General features: G+C 39.8%; 1 protein-coding gene across 1 annotated transcript; it reads left to right on the top strand.

Moving 5' to 3' along the window:
* Positions 1–340: 340 nt before the first annotated feature.
* Positions 341–22,892, top strand: CA5B (carbonic anhydrase 5B). The gene is made up of 7 exons (XM_049766805.1): positions 341–531; positions 5,018–5,215; positions 12,829–12,947; positions 14,660–14,755; positions 15,613–15,675; positions 16,435–16,590; positions 20,833–22,892. Exons 1-7 carry the CDS (start codon positions 384–386, stop codon positions 21,010–21,012), a joined length of 960 nt encoding a protein of 319 aa, XP_049622762.1. The 5' UTR covers positions 341–383; the 3' UTR covers positions 21,013–22,892.
* Positions 22,893–26,358: the final 3,466 nt, after the last annotated feature.

Here is a 26,358-nt window from a genome sequence, read left to right as displayed (position 1 = left end):
AGTTCATTAGATTTCAGGCAGTAACTTAGTTTTTGTTGTCTTAAGGAACTGCAATGTAAACAGTCTTTTCTTTTTGGTGCAGAAAAGAAATCATTTCTCTGGATTCCCAATATTTGTCAACCTCAAGACCAAGTCAAGCACCTCAGTCCCTGCCAACGAGGTGTGGATAGATTAAAAGAACATGCTAAATAATTTAGTGACTTTTATTAGTGTCTTCTCCAACTCCACTCCAGTGTCCTAGGAGTCTAAATGTTGTTGACTTGCTTAATGGAGTGTTCCTCCTGATTTGCAATCTCTTCTTTATAGCTTTTTCTCTGCCTTTTTCTACCTCTAGGTTATTAGGTTCCTGCAAGATATTTAGAAACTACGATTTCAAGCAAGAGATGAAGGTGATGAGTAGCCTGAGAATCCTTCTTCAAGTGAATCCAGTAAAATCACTCTGGAGAAAGTTCCAGGTGCCAAGGTCCATGCCAGTGAGGCCCTGTAGCCTCTATACCTGCACTTACAAGACCCGGAACCGGAACCCAGCGTGTAAGTGCCTGGCTACCTTAAGGCCAGAAAGTGCTTCTTAATAGTTGAATGTGTTAAAAGTGCTACAACATCCATGGCTTATCAGAGTGGACTCATATGCCTTAATAATTGTGAGGCAAGTTGATTGTTTCTCTATGAGTCTTTGCAAATAGATGTGGAAAGTTGTGTTCTTGACCAATTTTTTAAGATGCTAAAAAAAATCTCCACCAGAAATGGAACAAAGAGATGCCCCAGTTTTCAATCCTTTGGAAATGGTTCTTTATTGTTTCTTGTTTACAGTGGGCTTTTTTATTTTTCTTCTCTTTTTTTTATTAGCTAAGACTGATCTGCAGATTGTGAATATTTCTGTAGATCTTTTCTGAAAGCTGCATAGGAACATTCACAAGCATCACACTCTGGAAGACTCTTCCTCGTTCCAAATTATGAGTTAACTGAAGTTGGCCAGTTTGCTCAATATTGTGAATGCAGCATATCAAGAAAGGCAGAAAATGTTCTTTCTATAAAACCGCTGGTATTTCTTTCCTTTCCTTATATCCAAGTCTATGCCCACACTTGGGGTCTAGAGGGTGCTCCACTGAGATTTGATTAGCAGGGTGGTGGGCTGTCTCATGTCCTCTCTCTAAAACAGCTATTCAATTCACTATTGAGTGATTCACTGCATCATTTACTGCCCTTTACCAATTGCATGCCAGTAGAACTGCCCCTAGCTGAATCATCAAAAATGCCTAAGGCATTATGAAATAGACTCTGAAGGACAAAATTTCCCCAGATTAAGCAGCATGGAGATAATCGAAGGATATTTGTTGGAGACTCAAGTTTGAGATGTACAGAGATGAATAGTTATGCTCATTTTCTTTTAAAAGTTGGTCTTTGGGTCACATCCAGAAGTGTTCAGAGTGTACTTCTGGCCAATGGATCACTCCTGGCAGTACTCCAGAGGCCATATGCAGTACCAGGGATCAAATTTGGGTGAGTTATACCTTGCCTTTCTAAGTGGACTCTTAAGGAAAGGTTTTTCATGTTTTCGTTATTTTAAAGGGGATAACACAGACTTTTGAAATATTGCCTGCTTTCTAGGTCTATATTTCTCCATTTTCCTTCTTTGGGTTTTATTTCTTTTGTCCTCAAGGGCACCTACACATTTTTAAAAATAGGTGAAATTGAATGGTTGTACATTACTAAAGTTAGCCTGGCTAACAGTACTTGAACTGTCTTCTCAATATATTCTTATTTTCAGTTTTCTTTTTTCTTTCAATGTGTTGACTATTTACATTGGAATAAATTGACCAGAATCATAATAAATTTCTGGTTGCTAGGTGTGACTTCCTAACAACAAGGCCCACATCCTACCCAGAATGGCTTGTTTTCAACACTGGCACTTTGTGGTTTAAGGCTTGAAATGGAAAAAAGAAGTCATATGCATTTAGTTATTAGTTTTATTTTCAAACCACAAAGTTGGAAGTTAAAGGTTTGACTAAATTCTAATATGGTTTAGAATGATTCACTCCTTTGAATGTGGCAAAAAAAAGTACTGGTTATGGGGAGGTAAGGAGTTATCGTGCTTAATCTGTCATCTCAGATATTCTTATTTGTAAATACTAGAAAAGGGTGGAAATTGTGCTTTGATTTTTCTTTGTGCGTATTTATCTGCACTTCCCTGCTTTTACTGATAGAATTATTATTATTTTTATTTGGTTTTAGTTGGTTTCTAGGCCATGTCCAGCTTTGCTCCGGATTTATTCTTGACTGCACTCAGGGTTCACTCCTGACAAGGATCTTCTTGAAAATACATGTTTTTTTTTGTTTTGTTTTTGGGCCACACCCGGTGGTGCTCAGGAGTTATTCCTAGCTATCTGCTCAGAAATAGCTCCTGGCAGGCACGGGGGACCATATGGGACACCGGGATTCGAACCAACCACCTTAGGTCCTGGATAGGCTGCTTGCAAGGCAAACACCGCTGTGCTATCTCTCTGGGCCCGAAAATACATGTTTAATACCTTCAATAACAACTGTAATACACTTTGAATAATTAGACACTTCATACTAAAATATCTAGATATTTCAGATTGAGTTTTTTATAGCATTCAAACCACCTTGATAAATTCTGTTTTGGTTGAAATCCATGTGGAATTAAAGGCAAAGGGCTTTTTATATACCTGATATTAGAAGATAAAAATCTATAAATAAAATCTATCAATTTGATCAGGAACTAGAGACAGAAATAAAAAGAAAAAACAGTACTGGGCAAGAAACAGGAGAAAAGGCTCATGTGGGTGTAAGTATGGAGTGGAAATTCCTCCCACCATACTTCTTAGGCTGCTCTAGAAGTCAGAGTAACATTGGCCAAATTAGAAAGAGAAAGAAAACATAATTCATTACATACATGTGGTAATTTGATGTACTTATAAGTTCTAAAGTAAATGAGAGGTTTTTTATCTTGAGATAAGAAATGAAATGGAATACTGGTACTTCAAGGAGAAGTCATGGAAACCACCACAATGTATTCCAGAACCGGCTGCTTGCCGTATTGATAGGTTTCTCTAGTAGCAATGCTATTCATGGAGGTCACCGAAAACCCAAGCAGTATATTCAATTTATTTTTTCTAGGTTATTAAGGGAGTGCACAGGGTTTCAGTCAACCTCACTTCAAAATAATCTGCCTGCGACAGTAATAAGTCGTTGGTGGACTTGCCTTGTATGTAGCCAACTTGGACTCAATTCCCAGCACCAGACATGGTCTCTCAAGCACCACCAGGAGTAACTCCTGGTCACAGAGATAGGAATAAGCCCTGAGTAAAACTGAATGTGGCCCCAAACCAAAGGAATAAACCAAGTGACAAGTCATTGGTAGCCTGTTTTCGACAGGTCAGGGAGGTCTGTCTGGCCAACAATGTCCAGATGATATAGAATATGAGCCCCTATATGAATCATGTAGACTTTTCTGAGCATTCTAGTTGCCACATTTTAAATTATTATTGGTTTGGAGCCATACCTGATAGTTCTTGGGGGTGATTCTTGGTAGCGCTTGTGGAACTAGGAGTGTTTGACTTAGTCCTTAGACAACCATATAGTTCCTGGATCAAATTCAGGCCTTCTGCATGCAAAGCCCCTTGCACTATCTCCCTCACCCACACCATGTTTTAAAAGGACAAATGATTTAATTTGTTAATTTTACTAATATAGTGAAGCTATATATGAAATATTTTACAGGTAAAATTAATTTTAGCAATATACTTTATTTTACCCACTACAGCCAAAATGTTATCATTTGAGCCTGAAATGGATATACAATTTATAAGTGAAAATATTTTTACATTCTTTGTGTTTAGCTAAGTCCTCCATGTCCCTCGGTGTTTTACATATGCCCAATATCTCAGTGTAAACTAGCCACTGTGGACACAGGTAGGTATGGAGCATGGTTAGGACAAAACAGGAATAACAGCAGATGAAGGGTATATTTAAAGCTTGTGTTCATCAGAGAAGACTTGCACTGACCTTACACTCTGGGTAAGTCTTTTTCTGGGACAACCTGCTTGCCTGGGTATAAGGCAAAGGTAAAGTCTTTGTATGGACTTGTTTGATTTTCTCTATCACCAGCAGAATAAGTGTTAAGCCTTCTTCGTACCTGGTACAAGTCCAGCCCCAGTTGTAGAGAAAGAACAGGACACAGGTCCCACCAATCAAGAGTTGACTCAGATCCTGAGAGCAGGCAAAGCAAATACACATTATTTAAAGAATGGTCAGGAGCTGACTGGTATGAGCGTGAATGCAGCATAAGTTCAAGAGAAGAAAAGATCTAAGAGACTGGAGAAAATGTCCTCCTCACCAGAGTTTGAGGAGATAGAATGGGCAAAGAGGAGAGAGAAGAAGAAAATCACATAAGAAGGGCCTGAGTGAGCCTGTGTGGTCATGGGCAAGATGAAGAAGAAATAAACTAAAAATAATGTGGATTATTTTTGATGTGGTAGTGTCCAGGGGTACTTCTGGTTCAATGCGCCTGTGGTGCTGGGGATCAAAGCTGGGCTTCCTACATGCAAAACTTGCACACTTGCTTTTTGAGCTCTCCCTGTGACCCTGCTAGGAAGATTGAAATCTTTGATTTCTCTTGGGAAACACATTTTCTGGAAATGTGTTCATTCTTCACTGTGGATATGCATAGGACCCCAGTGTTTTCCTAAGCACGACTGAATGTAAACCTGGGTAGCCTCACCTCTGGGTAGCCTCCCTGCAAAAAAAAAATCACCCCAAATTGGCAAATGGATTCCAGAAAACTATCAGTGAAGAAATTACTGTGACAATATCTGATTTCCACATTGTGCAAATATCCATGCTTTTCACTCTTGTTACAAGGTTGAGGGAGGCAAGGTAAACTGAGGCAATGGAATTGTACGGCAGGGTGATCTTGTGCTGTTAGCCTGGTCGGGCTCTATAGTGTGGGTCTCCATGGTGGATATGGTGCTGTGAGCCTTGATGTGCTTCTTCCTAGTGCACCCACTATGGGAGACCATGGACCTGGTTCCGAGTGGTGACCGCCAGTCACCCATCAACATCCGGTGGAGGGACAGTGTTTACGATCCAGACTTGAAGCCTCTCACCATCTCTTATGACCCAGCCACTTGCCTGCACGTCTGGAATAACGGCTACTCTTTCCTGGTGGAATTTGAAGACTCTTCAGATAAATCAGGTGAGGCCAGACTGGCCGTGGACAGTTTCATGTTAGAACAACCCACCTTGTATGGGCCTCTTGGTGGCCTGGGACTAGGCAGACCTCATTTTTCAATATAAATAAAGTGTCCCTTCTAGTTCGTGATGCATATTTTTCTAACAGTTGAGCTAATCATTTTATTAATAAACAAATATATATCTTATAGAGTAACTCTATAATGAGTGTTAATTTAGGGTATGACAGTAAGTTTTTTCCTGGAATATATTCTTTTTTGTTTTCTTTTGTTTGGTTTTTGGGCTATAACCCATGGCACTTAGGGGTTACTCCTGGCTCTACACTCAGAAATTACTCCTGGCAGGCTCAGGGTGGCATATGGAATGCCAGGGATCGAACCAGGGTCAGCCACATGCAAGACAAATGCCCTCGCTGTTGTACTCTCTTCAGCTCTCTCTGGAGTATATTCTTATGGTAATATTAATGTGGACTCTTCTGGCTTTGCAAGAGGTGCTTGGGAAATACTCCTGGCTTAGTTGCCAGGAATTACTCTCAGGCGCCTGTGGTGCTTGAGGGATCATATATAGTACCAGAGATTCAACCGGAATTGGCTGCATATAAGGCAAGTGCTTTAACCCCTGTACTAGCTTTATAGCCCCAAGACATTTTATATCAAATATTAGTTTCCATTAATAATGTGTAGCCAATCATTTTGCGATGAATTTAATTTTAGCACTTGCAAGTGCTCAGGGGCTACTCCTGAATCAGTGCTCAGGGCTGGGTCCCAGTAGTGTTCCAGGAATATATGCAGTGCCAACCTGAACTTTTTTCATGCAAAACATGCTTTTGGCCCATATTGAGACACAAGTTAAATGGGAGTAAAAAGAAGACTCAAGTGTTTATGAGGTTAGTCCTTTTTATTTCTTATTTTATTTTTTTTACCTTTTTTTTAATTTTTTCTTTTTCTTGTCGGGTTTCAGTCATACTCCATCCTTCACCAGTGCACCGTTCCCGTGACCTATGTCTTCCATTTCCCTCCTGCCCCTGCCTTCCCCTTAGAGTTCTAGATATTAAAATCAGGTCTCGTGCGTGCAGGGCATTCTCCTTTTCTCTAGGCCATATGTATGGCCTTAGACCTGATCTTTTAAACCTTTACCTGGAAGTCTACATCTCTTTAACTCTCCTCAGTGGAGAAGGCAGCTATGTTAATATGCAAACAATCTCACATTTGTTGACTTTCCTGGTAACTTGCTTGTTCCCTCTCCTGATAACGTCCCATAACTGACTAATTTCTCTCCTTTCCCTCAACATGCTTTGTGTCTTTCTCACTCTCTAGCTAACATCATTTAAGGAGGTGAGTTAAACCATTTGGGAGAATTACTCAGTCTTGCTGATTTTCGCCAAGCATAGAGAAGATACACATATTATTGAACTTATTTCCCTCTTTTGTCAGTCTGATGTTAATTTGTTACTTTTCTTACTAAGAAAATTCAAGAGGAGGCCCTGATCAATAGTACAGAGGGGAAGGTGCTTGCCTTGCACACAGGTGACCTGAATTTGATCCCTGACACCCCATATGGTCCCCCAAGCCCTGTCAGGCATGATACCCAAGCAAAGATCCAGGAGTAAACTCTGAATTACCAGGTGTGCTCCCCTAAATAAGAAAAACCAAGAGAGAAGAGGATCATTCCTTTCCCTTACATATAATAATGGTGGTTCTCATCCAGTTCAATCTTGGCACCCCCTTCCTTACAGAGACTAGTTGAAGACCCTTGATGACATCTGTAGGCATTTTGGGTTCCATACCTGGGTGGTTGTCCTGTGACAAGACATCTGTGGAACCAAGCCAATAAAGCTGTCAAAAACCTTAAAGACAAAGAATGTTCTAGCCTTTAATATCACTGCTGATGTTGAAAAACCATGATGTAAAGGGCATTCCTTTTCTTTTCATGAATATGAGGCTGTGTTCCTGTGGAAGAGTTAAGTGCAAAAGTGTCATTTAAAGCATCCGTGTAATTGTTCATGCCACTCTCATTACTGATTCTAGAATTCTCAAGTGTGTCTTGGTTTTCTTTGCATTTTCTAGTGTTGTTTTACTTATACTCGAGCTCCTAGCCACCTGCAAACACAGTGCTCCTTCAATGGGTTAATCTCTAATTCTTTTCCCTCTGACACTCTTTACAGCTGTGTCTTGAGTAGTATTCAATTTCTCTACACAAGGATTGACAGAATCTCCTACCCCATTTTTATTTCTCCCCCATAGTATAACACAGTTCCCCAAATACTGAATATCAATTTAAGAAGAAAGCACTCCTTTTCTTGCCAAATTAATGCATATTTTTCTAAATTTTTATGGAACCCTGGAATGTGCTTCCATCAGGAGGCCTGTGAAATTTTCTTGTGTGTAAGGATCCAAGTAACCTTCAGATTCCCAAAGACCTTTTCACAGGGTACTGGGCTCTATTTGTCTCCCTTAGAGCTCTACCATTATTCCTACCAGAACAATCCTAGCACACAGACTCAACCTACTGAACACAAACTGTCTTTAAATGAGTAGCAAGTCTCTCACTTTAGTAACCTCAGTGAGTCTTAGTCTTAGGTAGGCCATTAACAACCTTTTTTTTGTTCTCCTGAGGATCCTAAATGTTGATTAACTTGCTAATAGCCTTGAGAGTCTAGGGAATGTTGTTAATATATTATTATTCCATGAAGTTGATATTTCAGGAAGTATTTAAGTGGGTTTCTTTATTTTTATTTTGGATTTTGTGTACTCAGTAGTGTTCCAGGCTTACTCCTGGCTCTATGCCCAGAGATCACTCCTGGATGGCCTTGGGGACCCTATGTAGCACCAGTAATCAAAACCAGGTTAGCCACATGCAAGGCAAGTATCTTATCCACTGTATTCTGGATCCTTGAATGGGTTTCTTTTTTTTTTAAATAATTTTTATTTTGACCAAAGTGGATTACAAATAATTCACAGTAGTATTTCAGGTACATAGTGACATTGAATCGGGGCATTCCTACCACCAATGTTGTCCTCCTTCCACCCCTGTTCTTGAATGGGTTTCTTAATTGAGTTAATCCCAAGACCATGCAAGACTTTTTTTTTGGTAACTTAACAATTTTGAATAATAACAAAAAATTTTGTACCCATTTGCATGGGCAATAAGGCAGAAAACAACTGCCCACATTTTCCTCAAAGTAGCTCTTTCTATACCTCTAAGTCAGTCATTGATCTTAACTTTCCTAGGTTACAGACTATTCAAACATGTATAGTTTGTACTAGACAAGAAAATTTGTAGAGATTTACCTTTCTGAAAGGGCCAACATTCTAGTCTCTTTTCTTTATGCTTCAATAATTGCTTTCTGTGAAAGGTAACATTTAATATGTATCTAACTTTCTTTATTTCTCCCCACATTTCAGTGACTGTCTCCTACTTCCTGCCTACTCTTCACTGCTATTTTACATGCTCTAATAATCAGTAGCATTTAAGGAGAAAGATCAGGGGAATGAATATTTAAAATAATGAAAATGACAAAGGAAAACCATCCTAGAAATAACGTTCCTAAAATAACGTTCATTCTAGTTCTAGGAAATATCTAATATATTGGTTTCAAAACATTTTTTTCATTCACAACACTCTATGCTGTGCTTTACAAACAACTTGGGGAAGATATGTGAAGAAAGGGGCTGGGAAGGCATGTAACCCAAATTAGACATACCGAACTACCTGGGATGAAGCTAATGAAGTGCTTAGAGGGAACCTTACAGATGAAGATGCCTATATTGAAGAAGAAATTTCTTAAACCAATAGCCTAGCTTTCCATCTTGGGGAACTATCAAGACAAGAGAAAATGAAACTCGACGTAAAAGGCCATAAGGGTCAGAGCAGTAAATTTACAAAATTGTTTCTTGAAACTACCAACAAAACTGATGAGCCTTTTTTAGACAATTAAGAGAATACTCAAATGACTCAAATCAGGAATGAAAGAGGGAATAGAGACACCAGAAATGCCAAGGATAAGAGAAGGTATGTGAGTGTTTTATTTCATGCTGTCTTCTGGGTATTGCTTGGTTGTTTGCATCTGAATCAGACATTTTTATTTTATTTTGTTATCTTATTTAAGTTCAGAAGTCACACAGTGCAATGCTCTGTGGTTATTTCCAGGTTAGTGTTTGCCGATTGCTCAGGGGAAATGCATTGTCGGGAAGTGAACACTGGATTCTGCATGCTGGAAGATAGCACATTAAGCTATCACTCCAAGCATTTTATTTTCTGGTTTGGAGGCCACACCTGGTAGTGCTCAGGATCTACCCCTGGGTCCATGATTGGGGGGTCAACCCTCTGTGGTGCTCAGGATATCAGTAAGGGGTTACGACGTGAGCTTCCCACATATAAAACATACATTCCAACTACTTGAGTTAAATCCACAGTTCCCCCACCACTTGTTGATTTTAATGAATGTATGGGAGAGATTCAGATTTGAGAGGATGGGCACTTACTTATGCCACAGCTAAGTCCCAGATGGTCCTGATACATTTCTACTTCCTCTGAAGTTATTCACACCCATTGCCAGTAGACATTAAAGAGAAGAGATGAATCCTATTGTTTTTCTTTTTTGACCACACTGCACAGTGCTCAAGGCTTATTCTTAGCTATGCGTTCAGGCATCAGTCCTGGCACTTCTTGGGGTGCCAGAGATTGAACCCAAGCCTGCTGTATACAAAGCAAGCATTCTGCCCACTGTACTGTCTCTACCTCACCTATTTTTCTGAATGTGCTTCTTGCCCCATCCTGCCTCACATACTCTACCATAAGTCTAATTTGTATTTTTTTGTTTGTTTTGGGCCTCACCCAGCTGTGCTCAGGGATCACTCTTGGCAGGGAGGGGAGACTATATAAGGTTTCAGGGGTCAAACGTGGGTTGGCCATGTGCAAGTCAAACTCCCTACCCACTGGAATATCTTTCTGGCCCCTCTTTCTTGTCTCTGAGCACAGAAAGAATAAACTACAATTTCAAATCAACGATCATTGATTTCTGTGATGTATTATATGTTGTCTCTCCTTTTTCTGTCTTATGCCTCCTTTTCTTGCCCTATTTCTGAAAGACTGTACTTCCCTCTCTTATCCACTTTTTTGCCCTGCGTGACCACACCCTTTTTCTCCTCCTTGCTGAGTTTACCAGTGGTATTTCAATAAAACCCACAGCCATTTCTCACCTATTTTTTACTTCCTGATGTCATTGAAAATTTACTAAGTGCCAGGCATAATGCCAGTTGCTCTAAATAGAATGAGGAAGAAGGATGGTCCCTGCCTTTAAGGAGCTAATAGTGTGATAGGGAAACAGATCCTTGAAGAGATAGAATTACTCAGTGCTGAATACTGTGAATTGAAGTGTGCACATGGACTTTTGGATGGGAGATGAATCTAGATGGTCCATGCAGGGATGGAGGTATGAAGAGAATGATGCTGTGTGAGGTATATTAGGCATGCAAAGCATAGGAAGTGAAAGAGCAAGAAGTCCTGAGGTAGGCAAGGGAGTTTGTACTGGATGATACTCAGCTGGAGAACATTTCTTTGAGTCTGTCAGTAGGCTGTGATCAATGTATCAGTAGTGGTTGGTGTCATTTTTCTAGTTAGCAAGTGCCCAACTCAGTTGCCTGGGCATCTCCTTTCCCAGAGCTCTTAAATGCATATGTACCCACAGGGTCAGAGTTGTGTGAGAATGAACAAGGCTGGGAGAATTTGAAATGGCCAGGAGTGACCACTTTTTCCTACCAGTAGCCACACATGCACCATGTGGCAGACACTCATTCTCAAGTCAAGTTGGAAATGTGAATTTTATTAGGAAACATTCCGCTTTCAGTTTTGGCAACTAATTTAGAAATATGTTTACTACTGTGTGGGTAAATTCAAACACAGCTGATAACCAGTTCTGTCCCTGCTCCCAGTTGCCATGTCTCCTACTGGCCATGTTGACTCTGCCTTTCTCATCCTCTTAGAAGGAGGCACCCAGCATCCATGAAATGTTGTCAGTGTTGTCTCTGGTGAGGAGACAAATATTATCCCTCCCTGTTGTCCCAGTTACTTCATTTTAATTTCATGCAACAGATTAGATTTAATATGTTAAAGTCACACTCACAATATGAAACTAGCTCAGAAAAATAAAAGTTAAGGATTTGGGGAAGACATTTAATTTTTCTAAATGTTTTAGAAGATTTTTTAAAAAGACCCTATCCTCTTAGTAAGTTAAGTGTGTGGTATTATTCTCCGCATCTCTCTGGTCTGTAGGGGGAAAGGGGTCATAGGTGTATTCATTTACTCCAATAAAACTTTTTTGAAGAGTAAGTAATATATAATATTTTGGAAGTCAATAAGATATATAGCCAACGATTCAATAACATATTTGGTGTAATAGACCCTTGGGATTGCAATACTCAATGACTTGCACATATAAAATTCAATTAATGCTGCAGTAAGCTCTAAAGATCATTGAGATGGATGAGATTAATGGATTTTGTGGTTTTGTATTGGCTGAATCATCATTGGGGCCAGATTAGATGGAAGAAAGGAGGAACTACTATGCTTTAGCAAAGTCAAGCAAATGGGGAAAAGCAATATAACGCAAAGCTTGGGGAGCAATGTAAAACATGTCCTAGCTAAATAAAAAAATAAAACTTGTCTCAGCCCACCATATGTCCATTTCACTGGTTCCAGAAATTCTACTCCTGGAAGTATTTGTTATCCAGCACTATGAGGCCAGTGATGAAACATAAGCTTCACTCACAGGGTTTACTCTATCTAAAGAGAGATGATTGAGCACTGGGGGGGGGCGTTTGCTTGGGGTCCACACCCATCAGTGCTCAGCTCTGTGCAAAGGAATCACTCCTGGTCTCCTGGTGGGCTGGGGAAACCATATGGGATGATAGGGATTGCATGCTAGGCAAGTGCCCCACCTGCTGTAATATTGCTCTGGCCCAGTGGAGAATTTTTTTTTACTTGCAAAGTGCCAGTTCCATTTTATAAGCATCTTCAAAAAAAAAACCTGAAAAGCAAAGTAGCAGTACATTTTTGAAAGCAACAAACTAACTTTAGTCTGTATATTTCAGTTTTATGAAATGGGGGTGGGTGAATATACCACCAGAAATTTGTGTTTTATTGCACTTCAAAATGGCACAGTAAATACAAATTAAAAATAAGTCAAGTATTGTCTTTGAGGGGCCGGAGTGGTGGCACAAGTGGTAGGTAGGATGTTTGCCTTACATGCGCTAACCTAGGAGAGACCACGGTTTGATCCCCTGGCATCCTATATGGTCCCCCAAGCCAGGAGCAATTTCTGAGCACATAGCCGGGAGTAACCCCTGAGCGTCACCAGGTGTGGCCCAAGAAACAAACAAAAAATTGTCCTTGAACCAAAGCATGTGGCTTGAAGTGAGTACACAGGTCTTGATCTTACCTAATACTTCTATTGATCGCATGGAAGTCAAGATGGTAAACGCTCATCTATTATATAGTCTGTCTACTGGAGACAGTTCCTATTGAAGGTCCACCCTTGAATTCTGCCTCCTTCTCTTGCTCCTTACATTCCTCCAAACCATAAACAACTTCCCTGAATTGTTGCATGTACCATTTTAGTGATCAAGGGGGGACCCCTGGAAGACCACTATCGGCTGAAGCAATTCCATTTCCACTGGGGTGCCATTGATGCCTGGGGCTCCGAGCATACCGTGGACAGCAAATGTTACCCGGCAGAGGTATGTTGAGAGCTTCACATGTTAATGGCTCTAAAAAAGTGGGGGAAGCTTCTGGTTTCTATAGTTCTAAGAAATTTCAGGAAGTATCAGGAGATTCCTATGCTGAGTTGCTCTCTGCAGGGTGGGGAAGGGGTAAGAAGGAGTGTTTGATTAGTCTCAGTTTATATGAGTGAAGATGAGAATTCCCCTAATCCCAAATAATAGAGCAGAAATGCACTTTAGGTCCTAAAACAGAATTCTTCCAAATGTCCAAACGAGGATCCGTTGAGTGCTTAAAAGTGTAACCCCAGAACAGTGCAAACCGCCAGGTGGAATTAATCCGATGGGGAGAGGGTGGGAGCCTAAATGAAGGCTGTAGAGATGAAGACAGAAAATGTAAGATTGGGGGGGGGTGGAGAGATAGCATGAAGGTAGCGTGCTTGCCTTGCATGCAGAAGGATGGTTGTTCAAATCCTGGCATCCCATATGGTCTCCTGAGCCTGCCAGGAGCGATTTCTGAGCATAGAGCCAGGAGTAACCCCTGAGCACTGCCAGGTGTGATCCAAAAACAAAAAGGAAGGAAGGAAGGAAGGAAGGAAGGAAGGAAGGAAGGAAGGAAGGAAGGAAGGAAGGAAGGAAGGAAGGAAGGAAGGAAGGAAGGAAGGAAGGAAGGAAGGAAGGAAGGAAGGGAGGAAGGAAGAGAGGGAGGGAGGGAGGGAGGGAGGGAGGGAGGGAGGGAGGGAGGGAGGGAGGGAGGGAGGAAGGAAGGAAGGAAGGAAGGAAGGAAGGAAGGAAGGAAGGGAGGAAGGAAGAGAGGGAGGGAGGGAGGGAGGGAGGGAGGGAGGAGAAAGAGAAGAGAAAATGTAAGATTGATCCCAGAAGGTAGTACAGCAGGCAGAGTGCTTGCCTTGCATGCTGCCAACCCAGGTTCAATCCCCAGCACCATATAGGGTCAGCTGAGCCCTGCTAGGAATCGATCTCAGGACACAGAGACAGAAATAACTCCTGAGCACTTCTGGGTAGGTCCAAGCACACTCTCTCCCCAAGCATAAAATTTAAATGAATTTCTGAATAAATAGCAACGGGTCTCGTAGACTTGTGCTTTTTGGGAGAGGATGAACAGCAGGGGTTAACCATGATCTTGATGGTCTCACAGGAGACTGGCAGATGGTACCTTCTTGAATGATGGATGAAGACTTTCTAGGGAGATCAAAGGATTGTCTAAGGAGGCAGAAACTGTATTTATAGCTTTTCCTGGCTTTGTTTTAAATGTTACCTTAAAAGACACTTTCTGTGTGCCCTTTCTTCCAAGAATTTTTTCTTCAAGTCCTGTCCAATTCCCATAGGGAAGATCTATTTCTGTAACTATGAACATCTCTCCTTGAGCTATAAATAGATTTGGGGACTTGAGTGTTTTGTGCAAACCAGGATAGGAACAGAAAAATAGAATTTCCTCATCAAAAATTTCCTCACTTTCCTATATAGAGTTTTTTTTTCATTTTCTCCCCTGAAAGATCCCTCGCTTCCAGAGGAACATTCACTGCGTCTCCTGCATACATTCCTATTATTGTTTTGGCTTCATTTTGCACCAGCTTGTCCTTTGCCTTTCGAAAGTATCAATGACTTTAACTTGTGGAAACTTGTCAAAATATCACATGTTCAAGAAAGCTGGCTGTTTGTTTGGAGTGATCCCATGTAGACATGTCTCAAGCCCTATTTTATTTGTATTTCAGCTGCACCTGGTGCATTGGAATGCAGTAAAATTTGAAAATTTTGAGGATGCAGCTCTAGAAGAAAATGGTTTGGCTGTGATAGGGGTATTTTTAAAGGTAAAAAAAAGAAGCTGTTACCAACTTCAAATAGTGTATGGTATTCTATTTATTTGTTTGTTTGTTTTGGGACACATCCAGCAGTGCTCAGGGATTACTCCTGGGGTGCTCAAGAGACCATATGGGTCTCAGGAATAGAACCTGGGTTGGCTGCATGCAAGGCAAGCACCCTACCAGCTATTCTAGTATAGCATTCTAGTATATGCTATATTATATATTGTAGCATCATAATATAATATGCTGTTCTATTATAGCATATTAAAGATTACATATTCTATTCTCTCCAGCCTTGTGTGTGGTATTTTACAATGCAAAGCTACAATATGATAATTTTAAATTTTAATAATATTGGATAAAACCAAATAATGTTTATAATACAAGAATGTTTTTTTTTTACAGGAATGTTTTGAACATGCTGTGAATGGCATGAAAATGCTCAGTCATGAGGCCTAGCATAAAGCTCAGCAGCTGAGCTCTTGACTTACATGTTTGAGGCCCTGGGTTTGACTACCACCACCATAAAAAAAATAACCAATAGAGTTGTCACAAGCTCAAACACAAAAATGGCAGATGAGCATTAGAAATATGTTTACTTCAACTGCAGAGCAATTTCTCATATTAGTTTGTGTAATTTTCTATCTAAGAACTGCTAGTTATGTGGAACCATTTCCTACAGGCACCATGACCCCATTAGCAAAAACCTTGCTCATTGGTCCCCATCTAGTTGACTACATTCCACATGACTAGTTTCATCGAACTTTTGTGTGGTTTGTTTCTCAGTAATCACCAGGTGATCAATTTGCATCTAAATTCAGTTATTCTTTGTATAGTGATATGTCACTGGCTTTCTCCTTTAGTTAGGAAAACATCACAGAGAGCTGCAGGACTTGGTGAATGCTTTGCCATCCATTAAACACAAGGTAATATTTATTTCTTCCATCGCCTACACCCTCTTTTCTGTTTCCCTCTCAATGTGGGACCCTACCAAGGCACTTTAGGAAATGATGTAATTCAAGTGGACTGTTTTCTGGATGCTTGAGTTGCCCTCTGCAAGGCCTGTGACACGTGGTAGGAACAATGCCTTTGGTGGGCACCAGCTGCCCTGATCTGGCTGCCATGACACTGAGCCCTGAGGCTGCCGCACTAATGACCTTTGAATAATGGTCAAACCTTAATTATTCTGTGTTCAAAATCCCAAAGGACACACACACACACACACACACACACACACACCCTATATCATGTCTCATCTCTCTTCTTCCCTCTCATCTCCCTCTTTTCACCCCCCCTTTCTTTGAGTCCAGGCTCCTCATGTACATGGCATTGCAATTTAGAAAGTTGAGTTTTGCAAATGTGTCTCAAATAAGGGAAGGCTCCTTATCCAAACACTCTTAATTCTACCTCTTGCCTCCCTCAAGTTTAGGGAAAACTACCCAGTGTCAGCTGACCCTAGTGAGAGCAGCAGAAACCTGTTTGCTTTGCTCCCTGAGGAGTGTGAAACCCACAGTTCACTGTAGGAACTAAGCTCCAAATCGAGGGAGGGTGGATTCCGTCCTAAACTGTTCAGAGGAAGGCTCTTGGGCCCTTAATAGTTCTCAGATAATCCCCAAATCTTGTCTTTCTGTCATGTATTGTTGTTCCCCTTCCATGCTGACCTAATGGCCCCTTCTCCTGTCCAGGATACCCTTGTGGAGTTAAACTCATTCGACCCTTCCTGCCTGATGCCATCATGCCCAGATTACTGGACCTATTCAGGATCCCTGACGACCCCCCCACTCTCTGAGTCTGTCACCTGGATCATTAAGAAGGAGCCTGTAGAGGTTGATCACACCCAGGTGAGTTCTTTCTGCAGTGCCCTCTAAGGACAGTTTAGTCTCAAACTTGGCTGTCAGTTTAATGGAATATGCATTGATTATTATTTAGCTACTCTTTTGGCCATTCTCGGTGGTGCTCAGGTTTACTCCTAGCTCTGTGCTCACTCCTGGCAGGTCTCACAGATGCCTGGTATTGAAGCTAGGTTGGCCAGGTACAAGGCAAGTGCCCTGCCCACTGTACTACCTGTTTGGCCCCTGCTTATCTTTTTTTTGGGGGGGGGTTGGGTCACACCCGGCGGTGCTCAGGGGTTACTCCTGGCTCTGCACTCAGAAATTGCCCCTAGAAGGCTCGGAGGACCATATGGGATGCTGGGAATCTAACTACTGTCTGTCCTGGAGTTAGTTGCAAGGCAAACACCCTACCACTGTGCTATATCTCCGACCCCTGCTTATCTATTTTTATCAAAATGTGCTAACATTGAAATTTAGATATGAATTAGAAAATGGTACAAATGAAAGAGAAGAGTTGAAACTGAGGAACCACAAGCTTTTAATGTTCACATTTGACTATGACCTATTTGTTTTTAAATGTGTAATTGTACATTAATACAATTATATAAATTATATATAATTGTATAGAAACTTGTATACATAAACGTGTACATATAAACTTGTATATATAAAATTGTATATTTAATTGTATAGAAACTATTGAAACAAGACGTATCTTTGGTAAAATTTTTGGGGCTTGGGGCCACAAAAACCTGGTGCTATTCAGGGGTTAGTCCCTATCTCAGTGCTTGGGATCTCTCTCAGAGGTTCTTGAGGAACCATGCAGTGCAGGGCCTCCTACATGCAAAACATGGCACCAGCCTATTCAGCTAACTGCTTTGACTCAAGACCCTTGTGTGTGTGTGATTTGAGGGCCACATTCAAAGGTTTCTTCTCCTCTGTGCTGAATGTCTCTCATCTATACTTTTGCTGAGCTCTTCCTCTCATTGCCCCAAGACCCTTTTTCATTGGAAGAATGGAGACTGCCAGTCAATGTGCTCAAGTTCCTCTATGATCCCTGAAAGAATTTTGCTCTGGAATCCCAGGAAAATGACAGAACCCAATTATGTGTGTTAGAAATTTGAAGACAGTTGTTTTAAACTTGGGGCTTTATTTTCCCTTAGAAAGTACATTTAATCGGTGGTTGCTATGCCATTATACACTATTGTATATAATTCATATTATAACAGAACAATTCTTTATTTTTGTTTCCTTGTTTCTGGGTCACACCCAGTGGTGCTAAGGGGTTATTCTTGGAGATGTGCTCAGAAATTGCTCCTGGCAGGTTTAGGGGATCGAAACCGGGTCAGCTATGTGTGATGTGAAGAATATACCTGATGTGCTATCACTCTTTCCTGAGAACCACAATTCTTGTTTATACTTGCTTTATGGGATTTCGGGTTGGTTTAGGAGATGTACACCCATATTAGTGCTCAAAGGCTACTCCTAGCTTGATGCTCCAGCAGTTCTTGGTGGATCATCTGGTGTTACTTCTAAACTCATGTGGCCAAACCAAACAAGCATAAGTAGCCAAAGAAGATTCTGAAAGAGAAAATGTGGCCTGACAGGATTCACTAAGTTTGAAAGCCTTATACATAAATAATGTAGTACTAGCACACAAAAACATCAAAGGAAAAATAAGTAATATGTCCAATAAAAATGAAAATTGAATATGGTAAAGTAAGAAAAGTGGAGTAAGTGAAATTAGATTAACCATTCAGTCCTTATACAAGTATATATTCTGGGGCCGGAGAGATAGCATGGAGGTAAGGAGTTTGCCTTGCATGCAGAAGGACGGTGGTCTGAATCCCGGCATCCCATATGGTCCCCCTAGCCTGCCAGGAACGATTTCTGAGCGTAGAGCTAGGAGTAACCCCTGAGCACTGCCGGGTGTGACCCAAAAACCAAAAACCAAAACAAACAAACAAACAACAAAAAAACAACCAAAAAACAAAACCAAGTATATATTCCAGAGTTATTGAATCTTTTTTAAAGACATAAATCTACAAGACTAGGGATAAGTAAATATTTTCATATTTCCAAATGGAAAACCAGAAATCATAAGCAGGGGCCAGAGAAATAGTATGGCAGGGGGGCCTTTTCCTTGCATGCAGCCAAAACGGATTTGATCCCTGGTATCCCATATGATTCCCTGAACACTGCCGAGAGTGATATCTGAGTGCAAATCCAAGAGTAACCCTTCAGAATTACAGGGTGTAACTCAACCCCCAGAAGTAATGAGCAAAATAGAAAATAAATTACACTATACTTTTTGATAATCTATGTGATGAAGACCACTAGGCGCAAAGGACAATATGCAGAGTGTGACTGCCCATACGTCCAAACTTGGTTACATATTTGAGTAGTCTACTACTCTCCTTCATAATAAATATTGACATAACATTTTAAAACAAATACAAATAACAAATGGGAACTTTTCACTTGTCAGCACAGAAATGCCTGTAAACCCAGAGAGCTAGTAGAGAGGGTAGGATATTTACCTTGCCTGCCTCCACACCCAAGTTCAATATCCAGCATTCCAAATGATCTTCTGACCCCACTAGGATGATTCCAGAGTGCGGAGCCAGAAATAACCTCTGAGCACCACCAAAGTGTGGCCCAGAAACCAAAACCAAAAAACAAACAAATATGTTAGCTGTAATCTATCATTTTGATCATCTTGCTGATGTGAATCACTGCCCATTTTTTTCTCATTGGCATACATCACTCCTTTTAGCCTTTTATTGATGTGATTATACATTGTTTGGGAGTTAGAGGGGCAGTGCAGAGGGGTTAAGGCACTTGATTTGACTAAAGTTCAATTTCTAGCACTGCATATGGTTCTCTGGCACCACTGGGAGTCAGTGATTCCTAAGCACAGAGCGAGGAATAAGCCCTAAGCACTCCCCAAGTACCCAAATAGGTAAAGGTACATACTTTTTATTTAGCCAAATGGATTGATTCTATACATCTCACCCATTTTGCTACTCTTTGTCACTCAGTGCTCTGTGGAGCATTTTATAGATAATAAAGAATAAATAGTCCCTTCAGTATCATTTTAATGGTTATGCACAAGTCCATTTTAGAGATCTAAAGTAATATGATTAATACTTGGGCTACTTCTATTGCAATGAAACGAATAAAAACCAACTTGGACTACTCAGACACATTCTTCAATAACCAAGGTATGTACATTTTGCATGTTTGAATATGCATGGCATTCAGTACTTGCATCAGCTCCCAGTCCTGCCTCTTTAATTCCACTGACCAAACATCTTTGATCCAAATGCATCTTCACATGCTTGCCTACTTGAACCAGACTGTCCTTTCTGGGATTCCTGGCTCAATGAGAAGGAATATGAAAAGGTTCCCAGCTGCCTTCAAGTCAAATGTTTTATAACATGTTTTCTATGAACGCTATGGAGTATTGATTAATGCTGTTGCCACGTCTTAAGAATCAGCACTTCATCTTGGCTTGCTCCATTTCTGTTGAGCTGCACTGTTCATTCTGCTGGCAACTAGGTACTCATAAGCATTTAAAATTACACAAGAAGACAGGAAAATTCAATCACAATTCAATTCTTTATTTCCAAAAGGGTCCATTTCAATTACTATATGTGACATGAAGCTGCTCTATTGAACAATAATGAGGATTCTATCATGGAAAACTCTCCTGAGTATCATCACACTGCCAGTTAAGATGTTTATATGCATTGCCTTGCCCATAATGTCTAGATGCAGTGAGAAAGCAAGACTATACTGTTTATATAAATAGTTTAAAAAATCTTGGTACTATGGCTGTAGACATGAGGCCTTTGCTTTGTCCTGTAGCTGACTATTATTTTCCCCATATAATGATGAGGTTCCTGAAAATAAAATAAGTAATTTATCCTTTGAAAATGATTAATTTGTGGGTCATAGGTTCTCTCTCTTCCTATCCCCCTCTCACACACATACAAACCCCATTCTCCAGACCCCATTCTCCAGTGTCACCCAGTTTACACCACTTTCTGCTGTTCTCCCCTACCTACAATACCCACATAGTCATGGACATCGTGATTGCTGAAGAGTAGTGAAAGCAGTGAAACCCAGATGTTGTTCCATATTCAATTTCAACCAGTGTTTCGAGTTATAACAATAAAAGTTAACAATTAAAGAGGTCATGTTGTTTTTTTCATGGCATTTACTTATGCTTCCTCTTTGTATTTCTAGCTTGAGCAGTTTCGGACACTGCTTTTCACTTCTAAGGGGGAGCAAGAGAAAAGAATGGTGGACAACTTCCGCCCCCTTCAGCCACTGATGAATCGCACGGTTCGCTCTTCCTTCCGCCATGATTACCTGCTGAATATACAAGCCAAGAAAACGCCCTCAAGCAGCCAAACGACCCCCTAAGAAGCTCATATCTAAGCAGTATTTTGTTTTAATATGTGCAAGCTAAAAAAGATTTTGTAAACACCTGGATAAAATACTAACTTATAGATGGGCATTTCTTGGTATGACAGTGTTCCTTTGACCTGAGGAAATTCTATTTGATAACAATAGTATATTGCATATGGCCCACCCAGATTTGATCCCTAACATACTATATGCTTTCTCAAGCACAGCAACCCCTGAGCATCACTGAGTGTTGCTCCCAAAAAACAAGCTATTTGATAAACAAACTCTTACTTTTATAGATACTGATATTTAATATGAAAGTACAAGCAAACAACACTCCGTTCTCTTATAAAAATCAGTTTATTAATTTTTGCAATATCTTGAACTATCTTTTTGTTTTATCAATAAGTGCTTCTATAGATTTGTTAGTAGGGGAAATGATCAAAACATTTGAAAAGTGATAAGATAAAAGACTGACCATCTCCAATATGTTTTTCAGAACTAGCCTTGGGATTATACTGTTACTGGATGGCCATTGGTACAAAACATGAAGATGGCTTCTTTTATAAGGCTTCCTCAAATATTTGCCTTACTCTTTAAATGCCAGTACTGGTACAAGATATGTTTACTTAGTTACTGTAAATTTATGATACTAAAAAATCATTTTATAGTCTTAGAAAAACAAAGGTTAACTTATAGATAAAAATCTTTTGGCATCTCTTAAGGTCCAATATTTTACTTAAAGGACTGATCAGATTGAAAGCATATATATATATATAATATATATATATATGAGAGAGACTATAATAAAGAAAATGCTTGAAGTGCTTGCACCTAGAAAACACATTTTTGTTTGTGGGCTATGCCCAGAATGCCCAAAGATTACTCTTGACCCTGTGCTCAGAGATCAGTCCTGGCATGGTTTGGGTGAACCTGGAAGTTGAACCCAGGTCAGCTGCATGTGAGGCAAAGGCCCTATCTACTGCACTATTATTCCAGCCCCTGCACCTTAAATTTTTGATAATCTATTTAGAGAAATTTTTCAAAAGACTATCTATAGATTAATCTATAACATATAGAACTATTTTGCATTATTTGTATACTGTTTTGTATTTTCCACATACAGAACTAGCTTGGCTTTTTTAAAAAAATTTTCTGTACTTTATTTTATTACATTAGTTGATATTCTGCATTAGATAGGTGATTAACGTCAATCTTCCAATTTATACAGAGATTTTTGCTACAGTAACAAGGAGAGATACTTGTCAGATTAAGCTAAAATATATCTATATAATCTTGTATATAGAGAAATCCATGCCACTATTGCCCTTGCTAGTATCTTGTAATGTCTTTAATTGCCTATAAATCCATGTTCAGGCTTAGCATTGCATTAAGTACTGGTTATATTTAATTAATAGGTTAGTCACCTGGGAAGCTAGAGTTGGAAGAATGTACTTAACACTACTGAATTATACACTGGGGAGAATTAAGATGGTAAAATATATGTTAAAGGTTTCCCCTCTATCTGTTCCTATTTGATCTGATTTGGTAGATGATTTGTTGGGTTTAGGAAAAGTAGAAAGCTTCCCATATAAATCAATGCTAATAATATTCTCAGATCCCCAAATTAATCTACTAAATCATAAACAAACATAGTGATTTCAGATTGTGGGGGAGTCTGGTAGTGCATTTCACCACAATTAAATATTAATAAAATTTTCAGAAAAATAAGAAAAATAGAGTTAGATTTGTATGGGAAAGTTTAGTGGGTATCTGCTCTATAATTGGGGGTTATGGAAGGGGGGAAGTCTTTTGCTTCTAGAGTTCAAGCTATCCCTGGAAAAGGAATGCATGTATTCCCTAGGAAGCAAATAAAGTCATTTTGAAAAGATAAACGTATGAGTTTATGTTGACTCTGTATAGTTGATCAAACCGCAGGAACTTTTGGAATTGTCAGCACACAGCTTGGCTGTTTCCCAGGGCTACTGGGCATCCTGTCTAGATGTCTGACAGACTCTGAGCGTCAGATTCTAGTCATCGCAGTGAGCCTTTCAAATCTGGGTGAGAACCTGCCTGTAGACTGCCTGAGTTGCCTTTGCTCCTCAGAGATGCCAAGAATCCCTTGAGGGTGTGTTCCAGTCGGCACTTCTGACTGACTGTCCCCTCCGTTTGGATGTCATTACTAATAGCGCCTCTTCCTTCTCAGCCATTGTTCTGATCCTCTCAGATGAATTCCTGCAGAAGTTGTAGAAACTGCCTTGGGACTTTCCTTGATGACTTGGTTATATGATTGAGGAATATGTGAATTTTCTAGCTACCGATGATACACTCTAGCAAGAACCCTTTTATGAATTCTCTGCTGCTAGGTTATTTTGTGGGGGGATGGTTGTGTCTGCACCTAATTGTGCCCAGAGACTTTTCCTATCTCTGTGCTCAGGAGTGGCCATAAGTGGGGCTCAAAGGACCATAAGCAGTGCCAGGGAACAAACCAGTGACTGTTGTTCTAGCCCCAGTGCTATTTTGCTTGTACATTTTCTAGACACAGATGAGGGAAATGCTCTGGAAATATGTGAATGGACTTGAGAAAGATACTTGTACAATTAGATTTATACAGTTATTCATAGTTGAATTTTAAATATACAGTGTTTCAGCACCGATCCTACCACAAATGTTAATTTCCCTAATTTCATTAATGTTTCTATGTTCCCTCCCAAACACACACTGCTTGTCCCCCAGCCCGAATTGTGACAGGCACCCTTTTAAGTTAGGTTGTTAAAGCTTGGGTCTCCTGATTTGAATGTGTTGAATCTGGTTTGGATATTTAACTATTATTTCTTAATATATTGATGTATCTGAATCCCCTTGATCTCTGCCCCCATTACTTCTCATCTGTCTTCTCCCTCTCTCCTGCATTTTCCTTTTCCTCCTTTTACACTGGGGACATGGGTGAACTAGGCAGCCCCCCTTTAAACCATTGCATTCCCTAATCTAGTTGTTCTAAATACCACACATAAGTAATATCATCCTGTGTTTATCCTATCTGTTCTGGTTTACTTGGTGTCATGTAGTAGTAGTAGTAGTGTCATATTCCATTGTGGATTCCATGCACATCATCATGATTCACACATCTGTTGTTGGACATATTGGTTAATTCTAAGTGTTAGCTATTGTACTGAGTGCTGCAATGAATAATGGTGTGTATACATACTTCTGAATGAATATTTTTCTGTCCTGGGGATAGATACCCAGAATCCTGCTTTCCTAATTCTACCATCCTTCAGAATTAGTACTGAGTGCAGAGACCTATTTTGTTATCACTCCTTCTCAAACTACCAACATTTTTGTTGCTATGAACAACACAAGAATCCAGAAATAAGAATTTCAGTATTCCTGTCTTAATTTTTTTATTTTTAATTATTTGTTTGCTTCTGAGTCATATCTAGGGGTGGTGTTCAGGGACTATTTCTAACTCTAAACACAGGAATTTCTCCTGGCTTTGCTTAGGGAACTATATTGTGGTAGAAACTGAATGCAGGCCTCCTGCATATAAACCATGTCCTTCAAGTCCACTAATCTTGATCTATGGCCCTTGAAAGAAATTTTGAATTAGCTGTACACATATTGATTTGTATATATTTTCATATTCATACATATTTAATAAAATCCTTATCTTGCTATTTTGCTATCATTGTAATATAGGAATCATATAAAGCCTTTGGCATATTTACGAAGGTTGGAGATGACTTGAAACCCACCACTACATATTTCTGAATAAATCTGGAGACTGATGCTGATGGCAGTGAGAAATAAAATAATCTTTTTTGCACAGGTCCTGAAATTAATCCTACTACTAAAGCAAGAAATAAAAGGACACTAAAAGGAAGAATACACATCAGGCACTTTCCTTGCTATCCCTTAGGCTTGCAGAAAAATTAAAATGTGTTTATGAATTCTCTGTAGTCATTTTATATTTATGGACTCAAATTTGGTGATGAAATTTTTATTACATTATATAAGTAAACATTTTTCTTTAATTTTTAAAGTTAATTACCTATTTTCTACCAACAGAAATCAGAAGTTGGGTATTTTTTCCACATAAAAAGGAACTGAATATGTGTGTGTGTTTGAAAATAAGTAGATGGTATATTTCAATTACCAAAAATATAAAACATGTTACAGAATAAAGTTACCCATCGTGGGGCTGGCGAAACAGCTAGTTCAAGGGTATGGAATTCATGCCACACATGTACAAGTCTCGAATTTGATCCCCAGGACTGTGTTGGCCCCCTGAACACTGTTGGAGGTAGCCCTGGGGAGACCCTTAACACTACTTTTTTAGGTTTTGGGCCACATCCAGTGGTGTTCATGGGATTCTCCTGACTCTGTGCTCAGGAATTATTTTTGGCAGTGCCCAGTGGACTAGATGGGATGCCTAGGATAGAATCCAGGTCAGCCATGCACAAGGCAAAAACCGTCCTCCCTGATGTGCTATTGTGCCTTGTACTGGCACCCCTAAGCAATTCTTAATATGATCTTTATGGCCACTAGCACCACTGAGCCCAAACTCTGAACTGTCCAACTCAGAGGAACAAGTATTTTCAGAAGTTCCCGAACATCACTTGGAAGATGCCCACCCACACTTGTTTTATTTGTTGGAGTGTAAAATTAGGCTATTTCATATTTAAATTTTAGCTGTTTGGAGGCCACACCCAGAAGTGCTTAGGGCCTACTTGTAACTGTACTCAGGAGCACTGCCGGTGGTGCTTGGGGACCCTATGTAGTGCTGTGTGGATCAAATCAGTGTTGACCATGTGCAAGGCAAGCACCTTAATCTCTATACTATCTCTTCTTGTTCTATATACCTTATTTGTATCTTATGATTTATCAACTTCACAAGATGTTTAACTGTCATTTGGAAATCGAATTGGCTTTTGGAGTAACATCCATAATGAAATACACTTGAACCGTTTTAGCTAGTTCATAAAAATGAATTCAGTAGTTCATTGCTGAAGATTACTGTTTAATTCCTATAAAAGGAGAAGAGATTTAAATTCATTTCTGATCCATCATAAAATAAAATAGAGGCTGGAATAAATAACTCAGAGTGCTGCAACACATGTTTATAATGCTGGAGATCTGGCTTCAATTCTCAGAACCACATAATGCCCCAAGCAACATGCTGGGAGTAGCCATTAGGTGGGCCCCAAACCAAAAAATTTAACTATATAAATATAACTTTTTAAAATTAGGTGTATCACTCTAGAGTAGTCTTATTACCTGGTGTGTAAGTTTTGTGTAAATCATAAGGAATGTTATAATTCAAATGCTGATGCTTTTTGAGTGGCTCACATGATCTAGCAA

Source organism: Suncus etruscus, chromosome X (genome assembly GCF_024139225.1).
Source record: "Suncus etruscus isolate mSunEtr1 chromosome X, mSunEtr1.pri.cur, whole genome shotgun sequence".
In the NCBI taxonomy this organism is placed as follows: domain Eukaryota; kingdom Metazoa; phylum Chordata; class Mammalia; order Eulipotyphla; family Soricidae; genus Suncus; species Suncus etruscus.
The sequence above is the reverse complement of the archived record's forward strand: the minus strand, read 5'-3'. Positions and strand labels throughout refer to the sequence as shown.